The sequence below is a fragment of the Medicago truncatula genome, chromosome 3 (genome assembly GCF_003473485.1).
Source record: "Medicago truncatula cultivar Jemalong A17 chromosome 3, MtrunA17r5.0-ANR, whole genome shotgun sequence".
In the NCBI taxonomy this organism is placed as follows: Eukaryota; Viridiplantae; Streptophyta; class Magnoliopsida; order Fabales; family Fabaceae; genus Medicago; species Medicago truncatula.
Genome location: NC_053044.1, coordinates 12,829,458 through 12,849,873, shown reverse-complemented (window position 1 = coordinate 12,849,873; position 20,416 = coordinate 12,829,458). Strand labels below are relative to the sequence as shown.

Genomic DNA, 20,416 nt, shown 5'->3' with positions numbered 1-20,416 from the left:
ACCTTACATAAAACAATGCATTGTCTCTGCCAACCAAGTTATATATGTTCACGGGGCTATTATACAAAAAATTTACTTGCGTGTAAAAATTAAATACATGAAAATATATGAGAAATGCTCTTTCTTACACAAGACATACAATGGCAACAAATTAGACGAAATTTTTTTATCCATTAATTGCAATGTCAACAGCCTTATAATATCCATGAAAAACCACTTTTATATTTTATTGTTTTGAAAAAACTAACTCTTGAGTAAAAAATAAAATTTCATTCCATTTGTTAATTTTGTTTTCGTAAAATATGTAGCACTGCACTAACAATTGTCCAAATGCTTGGTTAGTGATTTGAGAGATACTGAATGAGTACTAATAAGAAGGAATCTTTTTCTTTATAAAATAAAGTCGAATATTTTTTGTCACAAAAAAAAAAATAGTCTCAAAATTAAATAAAAAATAGTCTCAGGTAAAATAAAAAATAAAAAATAATCTTCTCTTTTTCAGGTAAAAAAAGGCAACGCATGCATTTATCTTACAACCTACGTTCAATTATTATATACCCACGTGAAAAAGAAAAGTGCCAAAATATTTAGGGTCCCAAATTCTCTCTTTCTCACATTATTTATTCTCTATTAAGCAAAACGAATAACTAAATTACATTTTCTTTCTTTGTCAATGTCTTGTTTTCTATTTTATTTTGCATTATTGTCTATGTCTATTTACTTTCTTGAAAAATAATATTTGTTGGTGTAATTAAACTCTTCTTCAATAAATTTAATATTGTTGTACTTTTAGATGATAAATTCGAACACCGTACTTCTAGTTAAGTTTAAGAGTTCCCTTATTGTATATTCAAGTTCTCTTGGTTCTTAAAAAATTAAATCTGTGAAGAAGGAGGCGTCTGTAACTTCCTGACTGATCCATTAGATAGAAGATCAACACTCTGGCTTACGGATGCTATATGGTGTATGGATGGGTAGGAGGAAAACATGCATGTGTAGACTTGACCGAGGTTTCAACACTTGTGGGATTAGGTGTCAGGCCTTTTACCGTAGGACAAGCAGCCCTAAAAGCTGCGTCAATCAAAGTGATCAAACATAAGAAAGTGTGTTCTGACAATCAACGTGTTTTTATACCATTTGTTTTTACACTTTTGATTTCCTAGCACCAACAATTGTTGACCTTCTACAGAGAGTTCAAAAGGTCATGCATAACAATGTCATGTCTCCTAGGACCATGAATGTTGTGTTTACGAAGATTGATTTAGCCATCCAAAAAGGCCTAGCGACGCTGTTTATTGCCCGCTTGCCTTCTATTCAAGTCTAAATAATGTGTAAAGTTTGTTTTCTTACATTTCCCATTTTTTACTTGTGTCTGAATTGTATGAAAAAAGTATACTTTAGTTAGATTATTATTGAAACTTATTATGATATGGCACTTGAATTTCAAGGCAAACGGGGACAAAATTGAATAATTGATCAAGTCTCATAATTTAAATATATTTGCTGGACTTGTAATGGATTCTAGCAAATAATGATGAGCTACTCAATTATGTGCAATTTAAGCAAGTAGGCACCTCCCCTCAAAAATAAGAAAAACCAAGTAGACATTTCATATTTCATAATTAAAACATAGACGAAAAGCATGTCATACCAAATCACTTATTGCTAACTTGTCAAGTCAGTGATGCCATAGAAAATACGTTTCCTATGCTCTTAATTAAACACACCTAATTAATTGATTTGGTTTAGAATTTGGCAGTATTAATCTAATAAAGTACAATTTTAAAATTTGATAATAGGACAAATATTTGGAGGATAAGATAATCTTAATAAAATTGAGGGTAAAATATAATTATTTTGTATGTGTAAAATAGACTCATCAAAATTAATTATGCCAAAAAAAAATGCTAGAATTTTGTGCTGACACAATCAATTCCACCCACTTAAAATCCTTTTAGTTGGACACAAAAATCTAAAACAAATACATATTTAAGTTGGTGGAAATTTACAGAACAAAATCAAAATTCAACAATTCTTCAAAATCATCTTAGCTAATTAATTAAATATAATAAAAAGTATAGTCTAATACATAACAAAAGGAAAAAACTCTTCTTCAAAATCATCTTAGCTAATTAGTTAAATATAATAAAAAGTATCTAATACATAACAAAAGGAAAAAACTACAATTCTTCAAAATCATCTTAGCTAATTAGTTAAATATATAATAAAAAGTATAGTCTAATACATAACAAAAGTAAAAATCTACAATTCTTCAAAATCATCTTAGCTAATTAATTAAATATAATAAAAAGTATAGTCTAAAAGCCTAAACAACTCCACCTTTAGCATTAGTTAGTTAATTTTAGTTGGCCTATCCATTTCTTAAAATCATCAACCTCTTTAAACTCTCCAACCTACCCTTCCAAAAGAAAAGAACACAACATTTTTGTGAGAATTAAGAAGCTTCTCAATTCCTCACCCTCCTCTCTTGTTGAAGCAAAAACAAAAAAGATACCAATTTCAATGGAAGTCTCATACAAAATTCTTAGAAGATCAATTCATAGTTTTCTTCAAAACTATCAATATTTCACCATAACAATATCAATTCTAGCATTTCCTTTCTCAGCATCAATACTCCTTTCACAAGCATTAGTCCCTTTTTCTTCATCCCTTTTCCCTCAAATATACAATCACCTAAAAACTCTCTTTGATGCTGCAGGCTTTCCTTCTTCATCACAATTGTTTACTGTTCTTAACCTTAAAGTTTCTCAAACAATCACTTCCTCAATCTTCACACTTCCTTTCACTCTCACTTTTTTCCTCATTGCAAAAGCTTTCATAATTCAAGCTTTGAATAAAAACAAAGAAAATTTTCAACCTTCATCTTATAATTACAAACCAATCCTTCACACCTATATCTACAATACTTTATTCATTCTATCTGCAAATGCAACTACTTTTTGCTTCCTTTTTCTTGCATTTAGTTTTACTGAAGGGCTGGGAAACTCTTCGTCTAGTTTCACCGTTTTTCTCTCGGCTGCAGCTGCAGTTTTGTTCTCTGTGATCCTCGCGAATGCACTCGTGATATGCAACATGGCGCTGACGCTATCTGGTGTGGAGGGACATGGAGGTTATATGACAATTCTGAAAGCATGTGTTGTTCTAAGGGGACGGACATCGATGGCTTTGTTCTTGGCACTTCCTGTTAATGTAGGTTTGGCTGCCATTGAAGCTTTGTTTCAATTCCGGGTCGTGAGAGGATATTACATTGATGAAAAGTCATGGTTTTTCATAGCTTTGGAGGGTATTTTCATTGCTTATTTGTACTCAATCTTCATCATCATTGACACTATTGTGAGTTACATGTTTTACAAAAGCTGCAAAGTAAGAGGATCATTGATTGACAAGGAAGACAAGCATTTTTTAAGGATTGAACTCATAGAGGAGGACAATTATTATGGTTACTTGGGAATCAAGAATTTTCAAGAACTACCATGAGTAACATATAAGGCTTTTCTACTTATGTTGTTATTAATTTGATCAAGGCTTTCCTACTTATGTTTCTCAAAAGAGAGAAGAGCTAGAAGTTATTTTTGCAGGTATTTGAAGAAAAAAAAACCAATTCTTGTTTGTTACTCGAAAGAAACCAAACCGATCGAGCAATTTCGAAGGCGTAAAGGTTTCAATCTCAGCTATGTGCAAGAACAAGAAGCTGGAGATTAGTTCATCATTACATTTTAATGTTTTTCTTTTAATTTTTTTAAAATTTGTCCTCTTTTTTTCATCACTTGTAAATTGATTAGTAATATAATACAGTGTGAATAATACAAAGGACTATGCTTAATTACTTCCCTTGCACTTTAGGTGTAGTTAGGAAAAGCCACATAATTTCTTGTATCTGATTGTTAATCTTGGCTTTTACCAAATCTAGGAGTTACTTGCTGCATACATAATTTCTCTCAGTTCTGTTACAGACAAGCCAGAGGCAAAGTGGTTTCCTGTTTTGTTTTCAGGCTAAAATTAGAAAACACTTATCTATGTGGGCCACAATGAGTGACAAGTTCATTTTGCATTAGCTCAAGCCTCTCAATCTATCAAGCAATGACACAAACACAACACTTATAACAACACTGACACATCAACACTTAAAATTATCTGAAAAAACCGAATGTAACTGCACGTGTTAGTGTCATGTCAGTGTCGGACATTGATATGTTTCATACATTGGACATGCCTTCAATCTGAAACATTAGTGATACATAGCTATCAATTCCCTTTCAGAGTGCATCTAACAATCTACAGGTCAAAATCAATGGATGATGGATGATACAATGTTGCTATTATTAGTATATGTGTTGTATAAACTCTAGTCTATGGAACTCAATTCTTTTATGAAATAAACGACAATATGAGGAGGCTATCTTATTTGAAGCCACCAAAACAAGGATAAGACCTCTCGAAAGACTTATTTTTCTTAAAAATCAAATCAATTACCTGTCACAAAATAGTGTCAAACATGCTTTCACTGTGTCAAACACATGGCTTTAATGAATCAGGTAACCTTTTGAACTATAATCACTCAAGCAAACAATAATTATAACTTTAAACAATCAATGTTCAATGACAGTAAACAATTAGAGCTGAAATGTTGCTCAAATGAAAATAAAGATGCAACAAGTGAGGTAAATCAACGATGGCACCATCAAATAACTACACTAAACACTTGAATATGCAATGTATCTTTCGACAACCAAAATGTGTGTAAAGAGTCCAGTGTGCTAAATTTCATTTGCTAGATTTGGCAAAAGTGAATGAAACAAGAAGCTTTTACACTTCACCATCGTGTATTGCATTTTAAAGATAAATGTAAGCTAGGATTTCTATCTCAACCTGTTGTTGTTCACCTATAAGCTACACCACTAAAGAGACCTGATTCCTAATTCTTTTCTCAACCTGATAACTATACAAAACCTGTTTGGGGGCTAATCCTACAAAAATCTCTATTAATAAAGAAAAAGAGAAACTAATTTATATGTTACATGAGAAAGAATTGGATCCTAAAAGAAGAGGGTTAGAACTTTGTACAAGGTTAGATGGTACTACTGTCGGACTCCGGTGCTTTACAATCGAAAAACATGTGCTCGGGAGCTGGAAAAATATGCCAATGAATGATGAACGCCAATGCGAGTTCTATTGCAATAGAAGACATGTCCCGCTTCAAAATTTCATGTTGAATTGAAGAATCAGATCCATTATCTTCATAGCAAGCATTAGATGCAGATAGATTCTCAAGCATTCTCAGTAGGCATCCATGCTGGGTCTAAATTTGTCCATTCCAGAATATTTTGCTGTGATTTTTTCCGCAACATGCCATCAAAGAATCATCTCCTAAGCCTTTTTATGTACAAAGATCAGCCTGTAGCAAGAATTCCCAATCCTGCCGCATTAAATGACCTCAAGAGGCTAATTATCACAGCATCATCTTGGAAAGGGAGTTTACTTCAATCTCAAAAGCAGTCCACGTATTACACGCGAGTGGATCTCTGCTCTTCGGCTGAGAATGATGTCAGTGCAAAGGAGTGAACAAACACGATCTTCAATTATCTCTTCTGCACTCTTCCTTGTCAAGTCAATGTCCTTATCCTTCTCCATTTCAGCCTCTTCCTCAGCTTTCTTCTTTGTTATCTTTTTCACTCTTCCTTCTCAACTTACTTCCTTTACCCTTCTCCATTCCAGCCTCTTTCTCAGCTTTCTTCTCCATTTCAGCCTCTTTCTCAGCTTTCTTCTTCTCCATCTCTGCTTGTTTGATATTTTCTTCATGAGCTTTGAGAAACAACCTTATAAAATTTAACATAGTTGCAGTAACTGCAATTAAGAAAACGAAAAGTTAACTTGAGCATTACAAAACAAATATCAGATTATATTCCTTCCTTTTCTCTTTTATATTTTTATTTATATTTTTTTATTATTATTGTTATTATTATTGTTATTGTTGTTATTATTATTATTATTATTATTATTATTATTATTATTATTATTATTATTATTATTCCTTAAACTATTTTCTCCCTCACCCCTTCCTTTTTCTGATATCATAATCCTTTATTTCATAATTTTCTGCTTAGAATATAATCCAAGGACAGTCATTTCTTTCAATTTTCAGCGACTTGTAACTATCATACACAAAAAAGCGTACTTGTTTCCAACCAGAACTGTAACAAAATAAAAAGGTCAGTAAAATGCATTTTCTCCAAAACATCATTAAGATGATTTATAAGCTGGAAAATTGATGTCGTCAATGGAAATATGTGATACATAACAACAACAAGAAAGTAATAATGATGGTAAACCTATATAAATAAAGTTATAATCATCAACCTACCTAGCTCAAATGGAACACGCTTAGGATCCTCGCCGAAATAATTTGCAAGTGCATCTGCACTTTTACCCTGTCCATAGACAAATAATATCATCTTTATATCCCTTTATACCTGTGCATAATCTACCAAAAAAGATGGTTAAGCTTATTACCACTTCTTCAAATAGCTGTGAAACAAATTCCACCTGAGACTTGGCTCCATCAACAAAATCTTGCAACGTCTGAAAAAAACAAAAAGGTAAGTTAAATGCACAGAAAATACAAACCAGGTGAGAAACCATATATGCCAGGATAAGCTTCATGGATGCAATTCGATGAAAAACTTGTTAAGTTCTAAAAAAATTAAAGCACTCCTTAATGCTGTTTCTACACATGGTCAATGTTTATACAAGACTACATTAGCAGAGGCTGACATATTGTGTCATCACAAATACTTTGTCTAAGATGAAATATAGAAAGTAGTCATGTCCCTCACTTAATAAACATTGGGAGATGTAGTTCATGAAATCGTATCGGAGCCTCTATGGTCAAGTCAACTTTTGAGTTTGATCCTTGCCAGTCACATATTTTTATAAAGTTGAATTCAAGCCCTTAGGACTCATTTAAGGGGACAAGCTGTAAGTACTAGCAACGGTGCTCAATATCTTGAGCTTTTGGTGAGTTGGTTCCAGACATGCTTAATAACTTATTACAGAGGGCCAATAGCAAGAGTGCTTCACATGCACATAATCATTATAGTGAAGATGGTAAAAAAGTATTTACAAGTGCCGAAGAGTTTAGAATTAGAAGGATGAACGCACTTAGAACCAATGGCGTCAATAAGCCACCGTAAGACTTAAGAATCTAACTCCGAATCAGCTACTGAATTTGTTTTGACAGAAAAATGGGAAAAGTCAACTTTGGGGAAGGATAAAGATTTCAGAAACTGCAACTCCATTAGGCAACAGACAAAAACAAAAAGCCATAAACAAGTGTATTGCCTCAACAAGATTGCAGGAAACTGTAAAAGGAGTAGTGCGTGATGGTATGAACTTGCCATCTCAACCAAATAGACCAAATACATCTCTAGCCATCATAGTTAAAAATTTGAAAGAACATAAAGCTGCTTTTATAAAGTTAGACTCACGGTTATTAGGAGGGTACAATGGGAAATAATGAAAATACTCACTCACAAGAGTAACTGAAGGCAATGACAGGTGACAGTGGAGTATTGGGTAGTGTGACTTTGTAATGAAGAAAAGGTGATTATAGAGGGGAACGTAAGGGGAATGAAATATTTTGGAAAGGGCATGAGCAAGCAAGTATTGTGCTTGAACGCGAGGAGGAGTTTATCTCCTATTTTATTTATTCTCTAGGTTTAGTTGCAAATTATAGAGTGGTTCTTGGAACAACGATACCATCCCTTACTTAAGGGGAAATAGGTATTAAAGAGAACCGTATTGCCCATTGGCTTCACATTTCACAATAATCTAGCTTTAAATCTCATTTTACAAATTAAAAGATTCAGACAGAAAAATTGCATCCAAAATTGTCAAGTACAATGAAGATATCAATTAAGAAAAAAAATCTACGGGACCCTTAATCCACAGATCTAAACTAGAACTCCCACTGTAAACTTGAAATAATTAATTATGATAGTCATAGAAATAATTACAATGTCAGACTTCATGGTATAGAAAAGCACATATTATGAATTAAGTTTAGACACCAAATTTCTTTGCACTATACTATGCCTTTTTCATGATATAATAATAAAGAATCAATAGAGAAACACAAAAATGCCACACCTTACGGAAAACTTCAGACACTGGGCCATCTTTTTCACATGCAGCAAGCTCCTGGTTTACTTTTTCTAGTCCCTTGGTAATTGCCTGCATTTCTTCTGCTAATGACTTCAATTGTATCTGCAAAATCAGAAATGAACAATCAATATTTATTGCCATCTCATGAACTAATAGTGAAATTTAGCCAGTCCCAACAGCAATTTCTTTTGGATAACAATGTAAATTTCCACTGACTACTGGCTATAGATAGTGCTTAATAAGAGCTTACAAAGCTTCCTCAACTTTGCAAGCCAATTTTATGACGGGGAGATTGTAGTTGTGAAAGTCTCACATTGGTTGACAATGGGCTAAGTAAAGACAATATAAGTGTGCAGAATCATGTATCCAAAGTTAGGGCCAAGGCAAATTCTAAGATGCTATCAGAGTCTATATCCATTAGGGCATTGATATCAGGTCACCCGATTATGCTCTAAATCTTCAGTCTTGGGCGTTGGGGGTGTTAAAGAGTCCCACATCGGACAAAATATGGCATGGACATGTGTTTATAAGTGGGGGAAATCCTCACCTCACAAGCCAGTTTTGTGGGGTTGTGTTAGGCCCAACCACAATTTCTAATATGGTATCAAAGCCTCAGTTAAGATCCATTGGGCCACCTGCTATCAGGTTTCCGCTATCGTGTCACCCACCATTTATGTCCACGAACCAAGCCCAATAGTGCTAGTCGTGAGGGAGTGTGTTAAAGAGTCCCACATCGGACAAAATATGGCTTGAGCATGCGTTTATAAGTGCGGGCGATCGTCACCTCACAAGCCGGTTTTGTGGGGTTGTGTTAGGCCCAACCACGATTTCTAGGAGGGGGTGTTGAGTCTCACATAATATAGTGATTTGGACTAACAGCAGTTATAGACATCCATCACCTTACAATCAGGCTTTGTGGGAATGTGTTAGGCCAAAAACCTAAGAATATCATACGTTTTTTTAAATATTTTTTAAAATCTACGACTAAGTTCCATTGTTTGTGTTCTAACAGACAATGTGTGAAAACTTAGATCGCTTGTCTCTCCAATTTGAAATTGGCTTAAATTGTGAGTTTTGCAAAAGATATATCATTTGCAAAATTTGTTGTAAATACAATTCAATCTCTCTTCTTTCATTTCCATATGGTAATTTCATGAGTGATATTCCACCAGTAAATAATGGTAGCAAGGCACACCATGAAATCATGGTAGCAAGGCGAAGTTGACCTTAATTTATTTGACATGAAGTTCCAAAAATCAATCGCTACCTTAGAGGCATTTTCTACGCTAACTAGGTCACGGTGAAAATCAAGCAGTGCAGGAGACTTTTCAGCTAGAACCTGAAGTTCAAAATGAAAAAGAAAAATTAGAATGGTATGCCAAGAAATAATATCTTTATTTATTGTAACTAAGACTTGTACCTTGCAAAGATAATGCATCAGTGTCATTTTACTGTTAGAAGCACGAGTCTCAGTGAGCTTTGAAAGGCTATCCAACTTGAATCCAACAGCAGATCCTGTAGAAAGTAGAAACATTTCACATCAATTATACTATATCATATGTAACAAAAACACATAAGTTTGTCCGCTAAAAGGATAAAAGGTGAATGACTATCTAAATGTTAAAGAGAGAGCTAGCACTATATCTGTTTCCTATATTGAAAAAATTAAAGAGGAGAAAGACACTTCCATTACTAAAATGGCATACCCCTTGCTGTTCCTTGATTTAATGTATTACCCAAATAAAGAATTTTCTTCATAATCTCCTTTAATTTGAGTGAATTTCGGACCTATAAGAAGACAAGATGCACAAGGTCAGAAAGATACAATCAACAAAATGTTTATTAGATTCATAAGCAAAGTACCTCTTCACATGCAGAGTTCACTAACTTTAAATTTTTATTAAACTCTGTAATCTGCAGAAAGTGGAACAGTCATAAGGAAAGCAAAAAACCAAATCCACAATAAATTCAGAAAATTATTGCAGACAGCAGCAAACCTGAGACAGAAATTGAATCTTGAAACAGAATACTCTCAATTTAGACTCCACTCGTGGCACTTTCATCAGCTCCATAAAGAACTGAAAATTACTAATGTATATAAGAACGTCATTACTATAACAAAGAGGTTATTGAGTTAACAAAGATCAAAATGATTTATTTATAATACAATGTCTACATACTAAGCGTAAAACAACTTTTTCTTCCACATGTCACCAGGCATCAGCCAAAACTGTTATCATGTCACATGACCTATGAATTTCCTTTTTCATGAACTTGATTCATTTATGTAAAGCTGACAATTTATAACAAAGTATTCTCAATTATTAAGCTTCAATTTGCATTCAGCCAATCGGTTTCTGACAATGAATATATTCATATCTAATGGTAGAAGGCTACCTAATATCTTCGTACTTTTCACCACACTTAGAATTTAATGGTTAGCAGTGATTTCCAAACAATCAGCAGCACCAGATAGTTTTATCTTCACTATTTTTAAATTTATTCTTAAATCAGATTTCAGTAAATTATCATATCATTAATACAGTCTATGAAAACTGTACTTTCTGAACAGCCCAATAACCCTTCGCACAAATTTGAAGGCACCAGCACATGAATCAGCTATAGATATGTCAAAAAAGGAATCACATATAAGTTCTATATACTGAAACTTTGTACAATTACCATAATATTTTGGTCAAAAGAAATCAATCACAGACCTGTTCACACTTTCCCAAGTTCTCCTTGTCACCAGTATATGCCTAAATAATCATAATCAAGATGAACACAATTTAGATAGAAAAACAAAAACAAATCGAAGTAAAAGCATGCAACTCATAGTAACAGCAAATGACAGAAATGAGAAGGCTTAATCGCCAAAACAAGAAGTATAATTTCATAAGCTTCACCTTCAAAAGATCCATTTCCTCTTTGGTAGGACAAAACTTAATAAGATTTTCCACCTGATCAGAATCTAATACCGAGTCATCCAAAGCCAGTACTGCCGCCTGATAAATATTAATTTCAAAATATTAAGTCGCAAAATTGAAAAGGATATAGGTGGAGATTCGAGAAATTTGATAAAGTTATTTTGAGAATATGTAAATGCAACAAGAACAACAGAAAGGCCTGCTATGGAAACAATATCATTGTATGTTTTCCATAAAGCAAGTTTTCAAAAAGGCATGTTAGAAAGAATGTAAATAGAATGATTGTACTTTGTACAGTATCATGCAATTTTGGAAATGAGAAAATTGTAAATCTTTGTATAAATTGATTCATGCCTTTATGATATATCTCTATTTTGTATTTTATACACACTGATCCCCCTCAAGGTGACCATTTATATCCAAGCCTTTCTAAACGTATCTCTTAGCTTTCCCTTATCCTTTATCTGATTATTCTTTTACTAATTCATCTATTTACTTAGTGTACACTCATTCAATCAACACTCTCAAATCGACAACAGTTGACATATGCTCTTTATTATCCAAAGTTCAGTATCGACAACAGTTGACATATGCTCTTTATTATCCAAAATTCAGTACAGCAGCATAAAGTATTGCCAAATTCATGGCTATAGATATGCCGTTGAATTTTTCTTTCAAAGGCATCTTTTGATTACAAGAAAAGCTTGAAGCATTTTTCCATCCCATCTGCCCAACTCAAAACTTATCTCCCTTGCCTCCATCACTCTGTCTAACAGACATGAGACTTCGAAATAACGTTCCAAAAATTTATATTTATATTTCATGTAAAATAAAATACTATCATTCATTATAGTATGCTTTACTGAAAAATCCAAGCTTGCATATTTGTAATTAAAGATAGCCAACATGAATTAAGAAATTTCAAAGTGCCAACTTACCATCATATCAGGAAGTGGCATCTTAACCTTTGTAAGCATAATTTCAGTATTATAGGCTCTCCTTAGGTCAACCTATAATTAAGCATAGAGATAAACAGATTATTGATCAAATACTTGGGAATTAGCAAACAAATATCAAGTCAATGGGTTGAGAATGTAGATTTGCAGCAACAACAAAATATATGCACCTTTGTGCACATTTGCATTATCTGAGTTTTAATCCCCACAACATAGAAGAGACAACAATGAACAAACGAAAACATTAAAATAAAATTTCCAAGAGATTAATTCAATAAAGTCGTCCAAGTTCAACAGTTTATGGACTGAGGAATGCTCAACATTTTTCTTGGCATAATAAAACTAAAGAAAAGTGAACATTTGTTTCCTTCACAATCAGAGGGAAAATACCTAATCCCTCAAATCAGATCAAAGTCAACATAACTTATTTTATGAACAAATTACAAGGCATTCAAAACAGTGGTATTAAATTCCAACTTTAATATGAAGAAAACCTTATACAGAGCAACTTTTGATGTTAAGTATAAATACAAAACATGGTGAACTACAATTCCAAAAGGAAAGAACAGGTTCAACCATCAAAGCATATCTCACAAGGAATATTTCAAAAAGCATATCACCAGAATGTACAGAAAATACCAAGGTGATTTTTTCATTTTTGGATCCTGCAGATTTGCTCTGCCCTCCAGATTTACCACCAGAAGCAGCAGGTTTCGGAACATTTGCAGCAAAAAGCTTCTCTAACTCTGAAACGTCAAACTCTTGTCCACTAAGATAGATTGTAAAACCAATCATTACAACCAGAAGGATATTGAAAGCATGAATGATGTGTTTCATGATAAAAAATTGAAAAGATTCAACAAAATCTTGCATTAATAGACGTCAAATTACCTTTGAGATTCTCCATGTCTTTGTAATTCTTCCCATAAACTTCCTTTCAATGCCCTTGTTACCTTACTCCAATGAAGAGGCTTTAAGGAGGAACGCCGTGTCACTGGACCAGTAGGACGTGCAAGCCCACGCCCTCTACCTCTTGGATCAGCCCCTGGTGGTGGAGGTGCACCACCTGGCGCTCTTGGAGGTGCAGGAGCACCAGGTGCCCGAGCTCCAGGAGGAGGTGGTGGAGCTAGGCCTCGACCACCTGGAGGTGGTGGAGGAGGTGGGCCTTGTCCACCTGGAGGTGGCGGAGGAGGTGGGCCTCGACCACCTGGAGGAGGTGGAGGAGGTGGGCCTCCAAAACCTTGAAGTGGAGGAGGAGGTGGGCCTTGACTACCCGGAGGTGGAGGAGGAGGTGGTGCTCGTGCTCCATGCGTTGCAAGTGGTGGTGGTGGAGCTCCATAAAAGGGTGGGGGTGGTGGGGGTGGTGCCTTAGACATTGAAGGAGGAGGTGGTGGTGGTGGAGGTGCGCCAGTTGATGCAGGAAGATATAGTGGAGGTGGCGGTGGAGCTCCATGGAATGGTGGAGGTGGGGGTGGCATTGAAGGAGGAGGTGGTGGTGGTGGTGGTGGTAGAGGTGCTCCACTTGATGCAGGAAGATATGATGGTGGTGGTGGTGGTGGAGCTCCATAGAATGGTGGGGGTGGGGGTGGTGGGGCCTTAGACATTGAAGGAGGTGGTGGTGGTGGTGGAGGTGCGTCAGTTGATGCAGGAAGATATAGTGGAGGTGGCGGTGGAGCTCCATGGAATGGTGGAGGTGGGGGTGGCATTGAAGGAGGAGGTGGTGGTGGTGGTGGTAGAAGTGCTCCACTTGATGCAGGAAGATATGATGGTGGTGGTGGTGGTGGAGCTCCATAGAATGGTGGGGGTGGGGGTGGTGGGGCCTTAGACATTGAAGGAGGTGGTGGTGGTGGTGGAGGTGCTCCAATTGATGCAGGAAGATATGATGGTGGTGGTGGTGGTGGGGCTGGTGCGGCCTTAGACATTGAAGGAGGAGGTGGTGGAGGTGCTCCATGTGATGTAGGAAGATATGGTGGTGGTGAGGGTGAAGATGCATAGAACGGTGGAGGTGGAGGTGGAGGTGGTGGGACCTTGGACATTGAAGGTGGTGGTGGTTGAGCTGCTCCACTTGACGCAGGAAGATATGATGGTGGTGGTGGTGGGGCTGGTGCGGCCTTAGACATTGAAGGAGGAGGTGGTGGTGGTCGTGGAGGTGCTCCATGTGATGAAGGAAGATATGGTTGTGGTGATGGTGGAGATGCATAGAATGGAGGAGGTGGAGGTGGAGGTGGTGGTGGTGGTTGAGCTGCTCCAATTGATGACGGAAGATATGGTGGTGGTGGTGGTGGTGGTCGTGGTGGAAGTGGGTGTGGTGGGGCCGTAGATATTGAAGGAGGTGGTGCTGGTGTCGGAGGAGGAGGAGCTTGACTTGATGCAGGAAGAGGTGGTGGTGATAGAGTTTTGTAGAATGATGGAGGTGGTGGTGGTGGTGGTGGTGGTGGAGATGGGTGTGGTGGGGCCGTAGACATTGAAGGAGGTGGTGATGGTGGAGGTGCTCGACTTGATGCTGGAAGTGGTGGTGGTGATGGAGTTTCGTAGAATGATGAAGGAGGTGGTAGTGGTGATGGTGGTTGAGCTGCTCCAATTGATGACGAAAGATATGGTGGTGGGGGTGGGGGTGGGGGTGGAGGTGGGTGTGGTGGGGTCGAAGACACTGAAGGAGGTGGTGGTGGTGGTGGTGTCGGAGGAGGAGGAGGAGCTTGACTTGATGCAGTAAGAGGTGGTGGTAATGGAGTTTCGTAGAATGCTGGAGGTGGGGATGGTGGGGCTTTAGACAATGAAGGAGGAGGTGGCGGTGGAGGTGCTCCAGTTGATAGAGGAAGAGGTGGGGGTGGGGGTGGAGGTGGGGGTTGGGCCTTAGACATAGGATGAGGTGATGGTGGTCGAGGTTCTCCACTTGATGGAGGAAGAGGTGGTGGTGATGGTGGAGGTCTTGGTGGAGGCGGTGGAGATATACTAATAGGAGGTGGAGGTGATGGAACTATACATAAAGACAGTGGAAGTGGAGGTGGTGGTGGTGGGGCTCTAGTAAAAGAAGATGAAGGTGGAGATGTTGAATCTGTATATACAACAGGATGAGGCAATGGTGGTGGAGTGTGAAGTGATGTTGGTGTTGAAGGAGGAACGAGAGGAGCTCTATCCATATAAGACAAAGGAGGCGGGGGAGGTGGTGGAGGAGGAATGGATTTAACTGCATATTTTGGGGGTAGAGGTGGTGGTGGTGGAGGAGGAATGGATTTAACTGCATATTTTGGGGGTAGAGGTGGTGGTGGTGGTGGTGGTGGAGAAGGATAGGAAAGGGACACTGCACCAACTAATTTAGAAACTTCTGATGCAATTTCACTTCCTACTATAGGAGTTGAAGGAGGTAAAGTTCCACTATTTTTTGCAACTACAGCAATTGATGAAAATATGGGCATCCAAGGACTAGAAAGAGGAAATGACCCCCCTCTATTTTGCCCAGAAAATGGAGGCGGAGGTGGTGGTGGAGGGGTTGGAGGAGTTGCAGCTTGCAAGTCCATTTCTACATTTTTCTTATAAAAAATTGGCAAAGCATGTGGTGGTGGTGGAGGTGGTTGTGGCGGAGGTTGTGGTATCGTAGACACTTTACCATCCAGGGAAGAAGATGGAGATATCCGTCGAGGTGGGGGCGGAGGGGGAGGAGGAGGGTGAGGTTGTAGCACTTGATCAGTGCTAAACTGTGATGCTGGAGTAGTTGACTGATGACATGACTCTGTAATTGGCATTAATGATGATAGTTGGGCTTTTGAGTCTATTTCCCCGATGCTTTCTGAAGATTCTGAATTGTCCCTGTTACAACTTTTCAGGTCATTTGTCGTTTCCATAGAATCAACCGCTTCGTTGACATGAAAACTAGAACCAAGTCTTCCTTTGGCATTAGTCATTTTCCCCCTTGGAGAGGTATCATTTGACAGAGCAGTAGGTGAAGTACTGTGCCTTGTTGGTGGATATAAAACATGCATTGATTCATTATAAGAACCTTTGGTAGAAGGTATCCCCCTAGTTGTTTCATTTTCCTTTGCTTGCTTTGCATGAAATCCCTGTGGTTCTTGCTGCTCAGTCTTCTCCTTTTCTGCAACTACATCTCCCACTGGATTTGAGTTTAAAGGAAGTTGTTTTTCTTCAGCAGATATTGATCTGGCAAGATCGTGTTTCTGCTGTCCATCCTCAGGTTCTAATTCTTTTAGTGTTGCGTTGTTGTCGTCGTCATAATTGTTTTGCATAACTGCCAACTCATCATTTGCATCCAAAGTGACTTCCTGTGTATCCAGAGTTTCCATCATATCAAAAGTGACTGCAGTGGAAGTTGACTTATTGTTTCCATCATCCACAGCAATATCTTTCACTGCATGAGTATCTGAATCTACACGCTCTTCGAGCTTGTATTTCACATCATCAACGGTAATATCTTTCACCTCATTAATACCAGAATCTGTCCTGCCAATCTGTTGGTGAATCCCATCATCTGGCGTAGAAGAATCCTGAGAAGCAGGAGGATCTGAATATTCTTTCCAGACATCTTTATGGTTTCCACTATCTACTGCATCATCACGAACAACTGGAGAATCCGGTCCATCATTGACATTGATGAAGAAATCTTCCACTTCATAGAATTCATCAGGTGAACCGCTTTCTGTCTCATTTTCATCTCTACTCACCTTGACTGCGGGTAGATTAGGTATAACAGCATCAGCATCCAAGAAAAGCACCTGATACAGATATGAGTACGTAATCATCGTCTACTGACTTGGAAAATGGCTGTGACGTAAGAGTAACAATAACTTACCTCAGATTTAAAATTCTTGGAGAACTGATCCTTTGTATCCCACAAAATATCTATTTCATCACGGCCCAGCACCAAACTATTTGACCGTACAAATGCAGTATGAAACATGACTCTAAACATCATCTCCTCACGAACCAAATCTTCGCTTAAATGTATGCACTCAAGAACGACATCCCCTTGAACACGACAAGGAATATCAATTTTCACGAGCATACATTCTGCCTGTGGTTAAAATTTCTTAAGCAGACATTCTATCAAATAAATTCACATTCAGCATGAATAGCATAACAATACATCACCTGCAGGTAGTGGCGAACGTGCTTTTGGGTTTTTGAAGTTGAGAAAAGAAGCTGAGAACTTCTATTGGCAGGATTTGAAGGGTCCGGACCATAAACACGTACAACAGGCCTGCAACCTTTTCCACCATCAAATAATGGAAGAACTTGAAGAATTAAACAATCCAAATATAAGGGAGTTTCTGATGGAGGCCACTCAGAACCCAAATGTCTCCTGGAAATATACTGAAGATATCTTAACTGAGAAGGTTGTGGGTTCAAAGGAGATAAAAGATGGAGAAGTTCTCTTGGCGCTTGCTTGTAGACCATTTCAAGAGTCTTCAGCTCGCCACTGTATTGTTTTCGGTACAATAAAAGACCGGCTAGCATAAACGCCAGCACGGGCCAACCCCCTCTTTCACAGTGCATCAAAAGCACATTTTGTTGCCCCTCCAAAGACAGCCAACTTTCACTTGATCGAAGGAAGTGATGAATCATCTCTAAAGGCAGAAGTGGACAGCCCTCGTATTGCCGAGGGTACTCCATAACTGTCATGTCACACAGAGATAAAATGTCTGAAATTTGGGTGCGCCTATCCCCTTCTCTGAAATTGAATACCATGAATGAAGCATCTGGAAAGTAATCTTGTAGCTGAGTTACAATGCCCCCCATATACACTTTGTAGTCGTCTTCTTCCAAGACATCCGTAGAGAAGCAGCAATCAAAAACTACATAAAATAGAAGAACATTAAAATATTATCAAATTACAAGAGTAAGAACTCAAACTTATTCGCAAATTCATTATTTGGGTTTCATATTATTAAATAGTTAAGAAACCGAAGATGCTGAATGCAATGTAAATGAGCTTCTCAAAGAAAAGCTTAACAGCTCACGACGACCAAGCTTATACATGAATCAGAAGAGCAGGAGGTGCCAACTACCATCTTCACTACAATGTAGCGAAAGTAACTAAAAAACAGTGTGTTAATATTTCATTCCAAGTAAGGATTTTGTAACTCAATAACTTTTTGGTGGGGAAAGTAAAGAGGGAAAAAATTTCATTCAATGTAAAGAATTTGTAAATTAATAAATTTTCTAAAAAATGAAAGATTATCATGAAACTTAGTATCCCGATCCCAGGTTAATATCTTTGAATAGCTGTCTTAATTTAAAGGCAAAAACTTTTCCCTCACGTCCCTTTTCCTCCAAAACCCTCATTCAAATATACCCGAAAGCATAAATAAATCAGTCTCACTCAAACACTTCTTCCAAGAGTTCATATTAAGAAAATATCAACCTTCCTTAGTTTTTCAACCCACTATCCTCAACTGATGAATCACCAGCAAGCCCTAAATACTTCTATTTCACCTCCAAAATCCTCAAATTCAACACCCAGTACCCCATTCCACATTTTGTTACACTTTTTTTTCAGTACATAAAAATCTAGCGTTAATGAACGACAATACCCAAATCCAAAACAGGGAAAAACAATCCTCAGTTTAAAGAGTGCTTGTAAAACTAACATTACATTCATCTCACTCCAAAGAAGAGACATCAGACAAGTGAGAACTTAAAATCTAACACTTATTAAGCTCCACTTCATCATCTCTTGGTTTCGCGTTTTTCAACGCTTTGAACAACCCAACCCACTACTTTTTTCCTAGAAAAACATAATAGCAACACCAAGATGGTAAAAAAAATTGAGTTAACCCGCCAGTACCCAGGGGAAGGGGGCCCTGACAATCTAGAGTTCAGCTGGAAGGAGAGTAAAGTGTCGCAACGAATTGTTCCTCCCAAGAATCAAATTCGGCCTCTTCTGAACGATTCGTTGGAACTCATTAACCATTTAAGCCCAATCACTTGGTTCCAAACTAATCAACTTGATGAAGCATTACAACAAGAAATCAATAAAAGTAACCCTAAAGCCAACTCCACATTTTTCAAACTAATAGTATTGTATATACCACCAACATCTCAAACTAACGATGTCCATGTGTCAATGTCAGTATAGTTTTCGGTTTCCGTAAATGTGTCAATGCCGTGTCGGTATCTATGTTTGTGCCACGTGTTTCATGAACAGAAGAACATTACACTATCATAAGAACTGTTCAAAACTTCAATAATAGTAACCCTAAACCCAATCCCACATTTTTCAAGCTAATTGTATCCTATATAGTGAAGACACTTAAAATTAAATACTTTGCACGATACTCGCACAATACTAACATATCTGGTTGCATTCAATCACTTCCATTTTCTCAAATTATTACTATTGGTGTCTACGTGTCAGCATGTCAGTGTTGGTATTGTGTTATGTTATGTTATGCATTTGTATCCGTGTCAGTGTCGTGTTTGGTATCTGTGTTGCTGTCTCTGTCAAGTGTTTCATAAATAGCAACACGTTACGTTACATTATCATAAGCATTGTTAAAAACTTGAATTTTCAACAGCTCAATAACCAAAAAAAACGACATTTTTAATAAAAATAAAAAATTTGAAAAGTTGAGATTTAGAAAACATACCATAAACTCTCTCAGAGATCTCAAGAAGACGATCCGGTGGCTTCCGGTAAAAGAATCTTCGGAACAGCGCCATCCAATGGCGCTGTTACTTCCCTGATCGGATCCAAACTGATAGCTCAATTTTCCACTACCTAATTCAAAACGCACCGTTTTGTAGATCTCAAAAATTGCCTCCGAATTCAATAGAATAGGAAAATGTTGATTATAACAACAGCAATTGCAATTAAAAATCACAATTACAATAACAATTGCAATTAATGATAATTAATGAGGAAATTAATAACAATTAAGGAAAGTGTTGAGAATTTGATATTTGAGAATTAGAAGGAAGAAAAATGAAGTGAAGAAGTGAAGAAGAAGAAGAAGAATAAGATTTTAGAGTTGTGTTTCTATGTTTTTCAATGTTTCATTCATCTTTGTCTTTTTGTTTTATCGTTTTGTTTTTGTTTTGTTTCTCTCTATATTTTGCAACAACCAACCAACAACGTAACTAAATCATAAAACTCCCGACAATAATACGTTTATTCAATTTTCTTGAGAGAGAAAGAAAGAAAGAGAGAGAAAAAGAAAGTAATCTGTTTTGCCACATCATCATTATGTATACTAATTTAATCTACGTGTCTTCGTACGTGGCACATGTGGAATTTACTTTGGTGTACATAGTGGTATCAATGAAGTTTGGTTACCCATCGTCTAATATACAAAGTATCGATATCCAACTAAGGCTATGTTTGATAAGGCTAATAAGCTA

General features: G+C 37.1%; 2 protein-coding genes across 6 annotated transcripts; one reads left to right on the top strand and one right to left on the bottom strand.

The window, feature by feature from the left end:
• Positions 1–2,347: 2,347 nt before the first annotated feature.
• LOC25488803 (uncharacterized) lies at positions 2,348–3,946 on the top strand. Its single transcript, XM_013603947.3, has one exon. It carries the CDS (start codon positions 2,524–2,526, stop codon positions 3,496–3,498), a length of 975 nt encoding a protein of 324 aa, XP_013459401.1. The 5' UTR covers positions 2,348–2,523; the 3' UTR covers positions 3,499–3,946.
• Positions 3,947–4,756: 810 nt separating this feature from the next.
• On the bottom strand, positions 4,757–20,121 carry LOC25488802 (formin-like protein 20). 5 transcript variants are annotated; one of them, XM_039832277.1, is made up of 18 exons: positions 19,666–19,738; positions 17,168–17,871; positions 16,869–17,090; positions 14,113–16,791; positions 12,956–14,079; positions 12,704–12,833; positions 12,047–12,118; positions 11,088–11,186; positions 10,899–10,940; positions 10,179–10,259; positions 10,045–10,095; positions 9,888–9,969; positions 9,602–9,696; positions 9,449–9,520; positions 8,167–8,283; positions 6,532–6,600; positions 6,383–6,449; positions 4,757–5,865 (listed from the first exon to the last, which is right to left on the bottom strand). In XM_039832277.1, exons 1-18 carry the CDS (start codon positions 19,736–19,738, stop codon positions 5,666–5,668), a joined length of 5,979 nt encoding a protein of 1,992 aa, XP_039688211.1. In that variant the 3' UTR covers positions 4,757–5,665. The 5 variants fall into 5 exon arrangements, 3 of the variants coding, with proteins under 3 accessions (XP_039688211.1, XP_013459400.2, XP_024635415.2); XM_013603946.3 differs by having other exon boundaries at positions 12,956–16,791; positions 19,666–20,121; XM_024779647.2 differs by lacking the exon at positions 19,666–19,738 and having other exon boundaries at positions 12,956–16,791; positions 16,869–17,086; positions 17,168–17,307.
• Between the last annotated feature and the right edge of the window lie 295 nt (positions 20,122–20,416).

Bases quoted from the DNA above. Each gene is read 5' to 3' on its own strand.
- LOC25488802 (XM_013603946.3), bottom strand. From the start codon at position 19,738: ATGGCGCTGTTCCGAAGATTCTTTTACCGGAAGCCACCGGATCGTCTT. The intron at 17,872-19,665 runs GTATGTTTTCTA...TATTTTATGTAG, and splicing joins GATCTCTGAGAGAGTTTATG to TTTTTGATTGCTGCTTCTCT. The intron at 9,521-9,601 runs GTACAAGTCTTA...TTTGAACTTCAG, and splicing joins TGATGCATTATCTTTGCAAG to GTTCTAGCTGAAAAGTCTCC.
- LOC25488803 (XM_013603947.3), top strand. From the start codon at position 2,524: ATGGAAGTCTCATACAAAATTCTTAGAAGATCAATTCATAGTTTTCTT.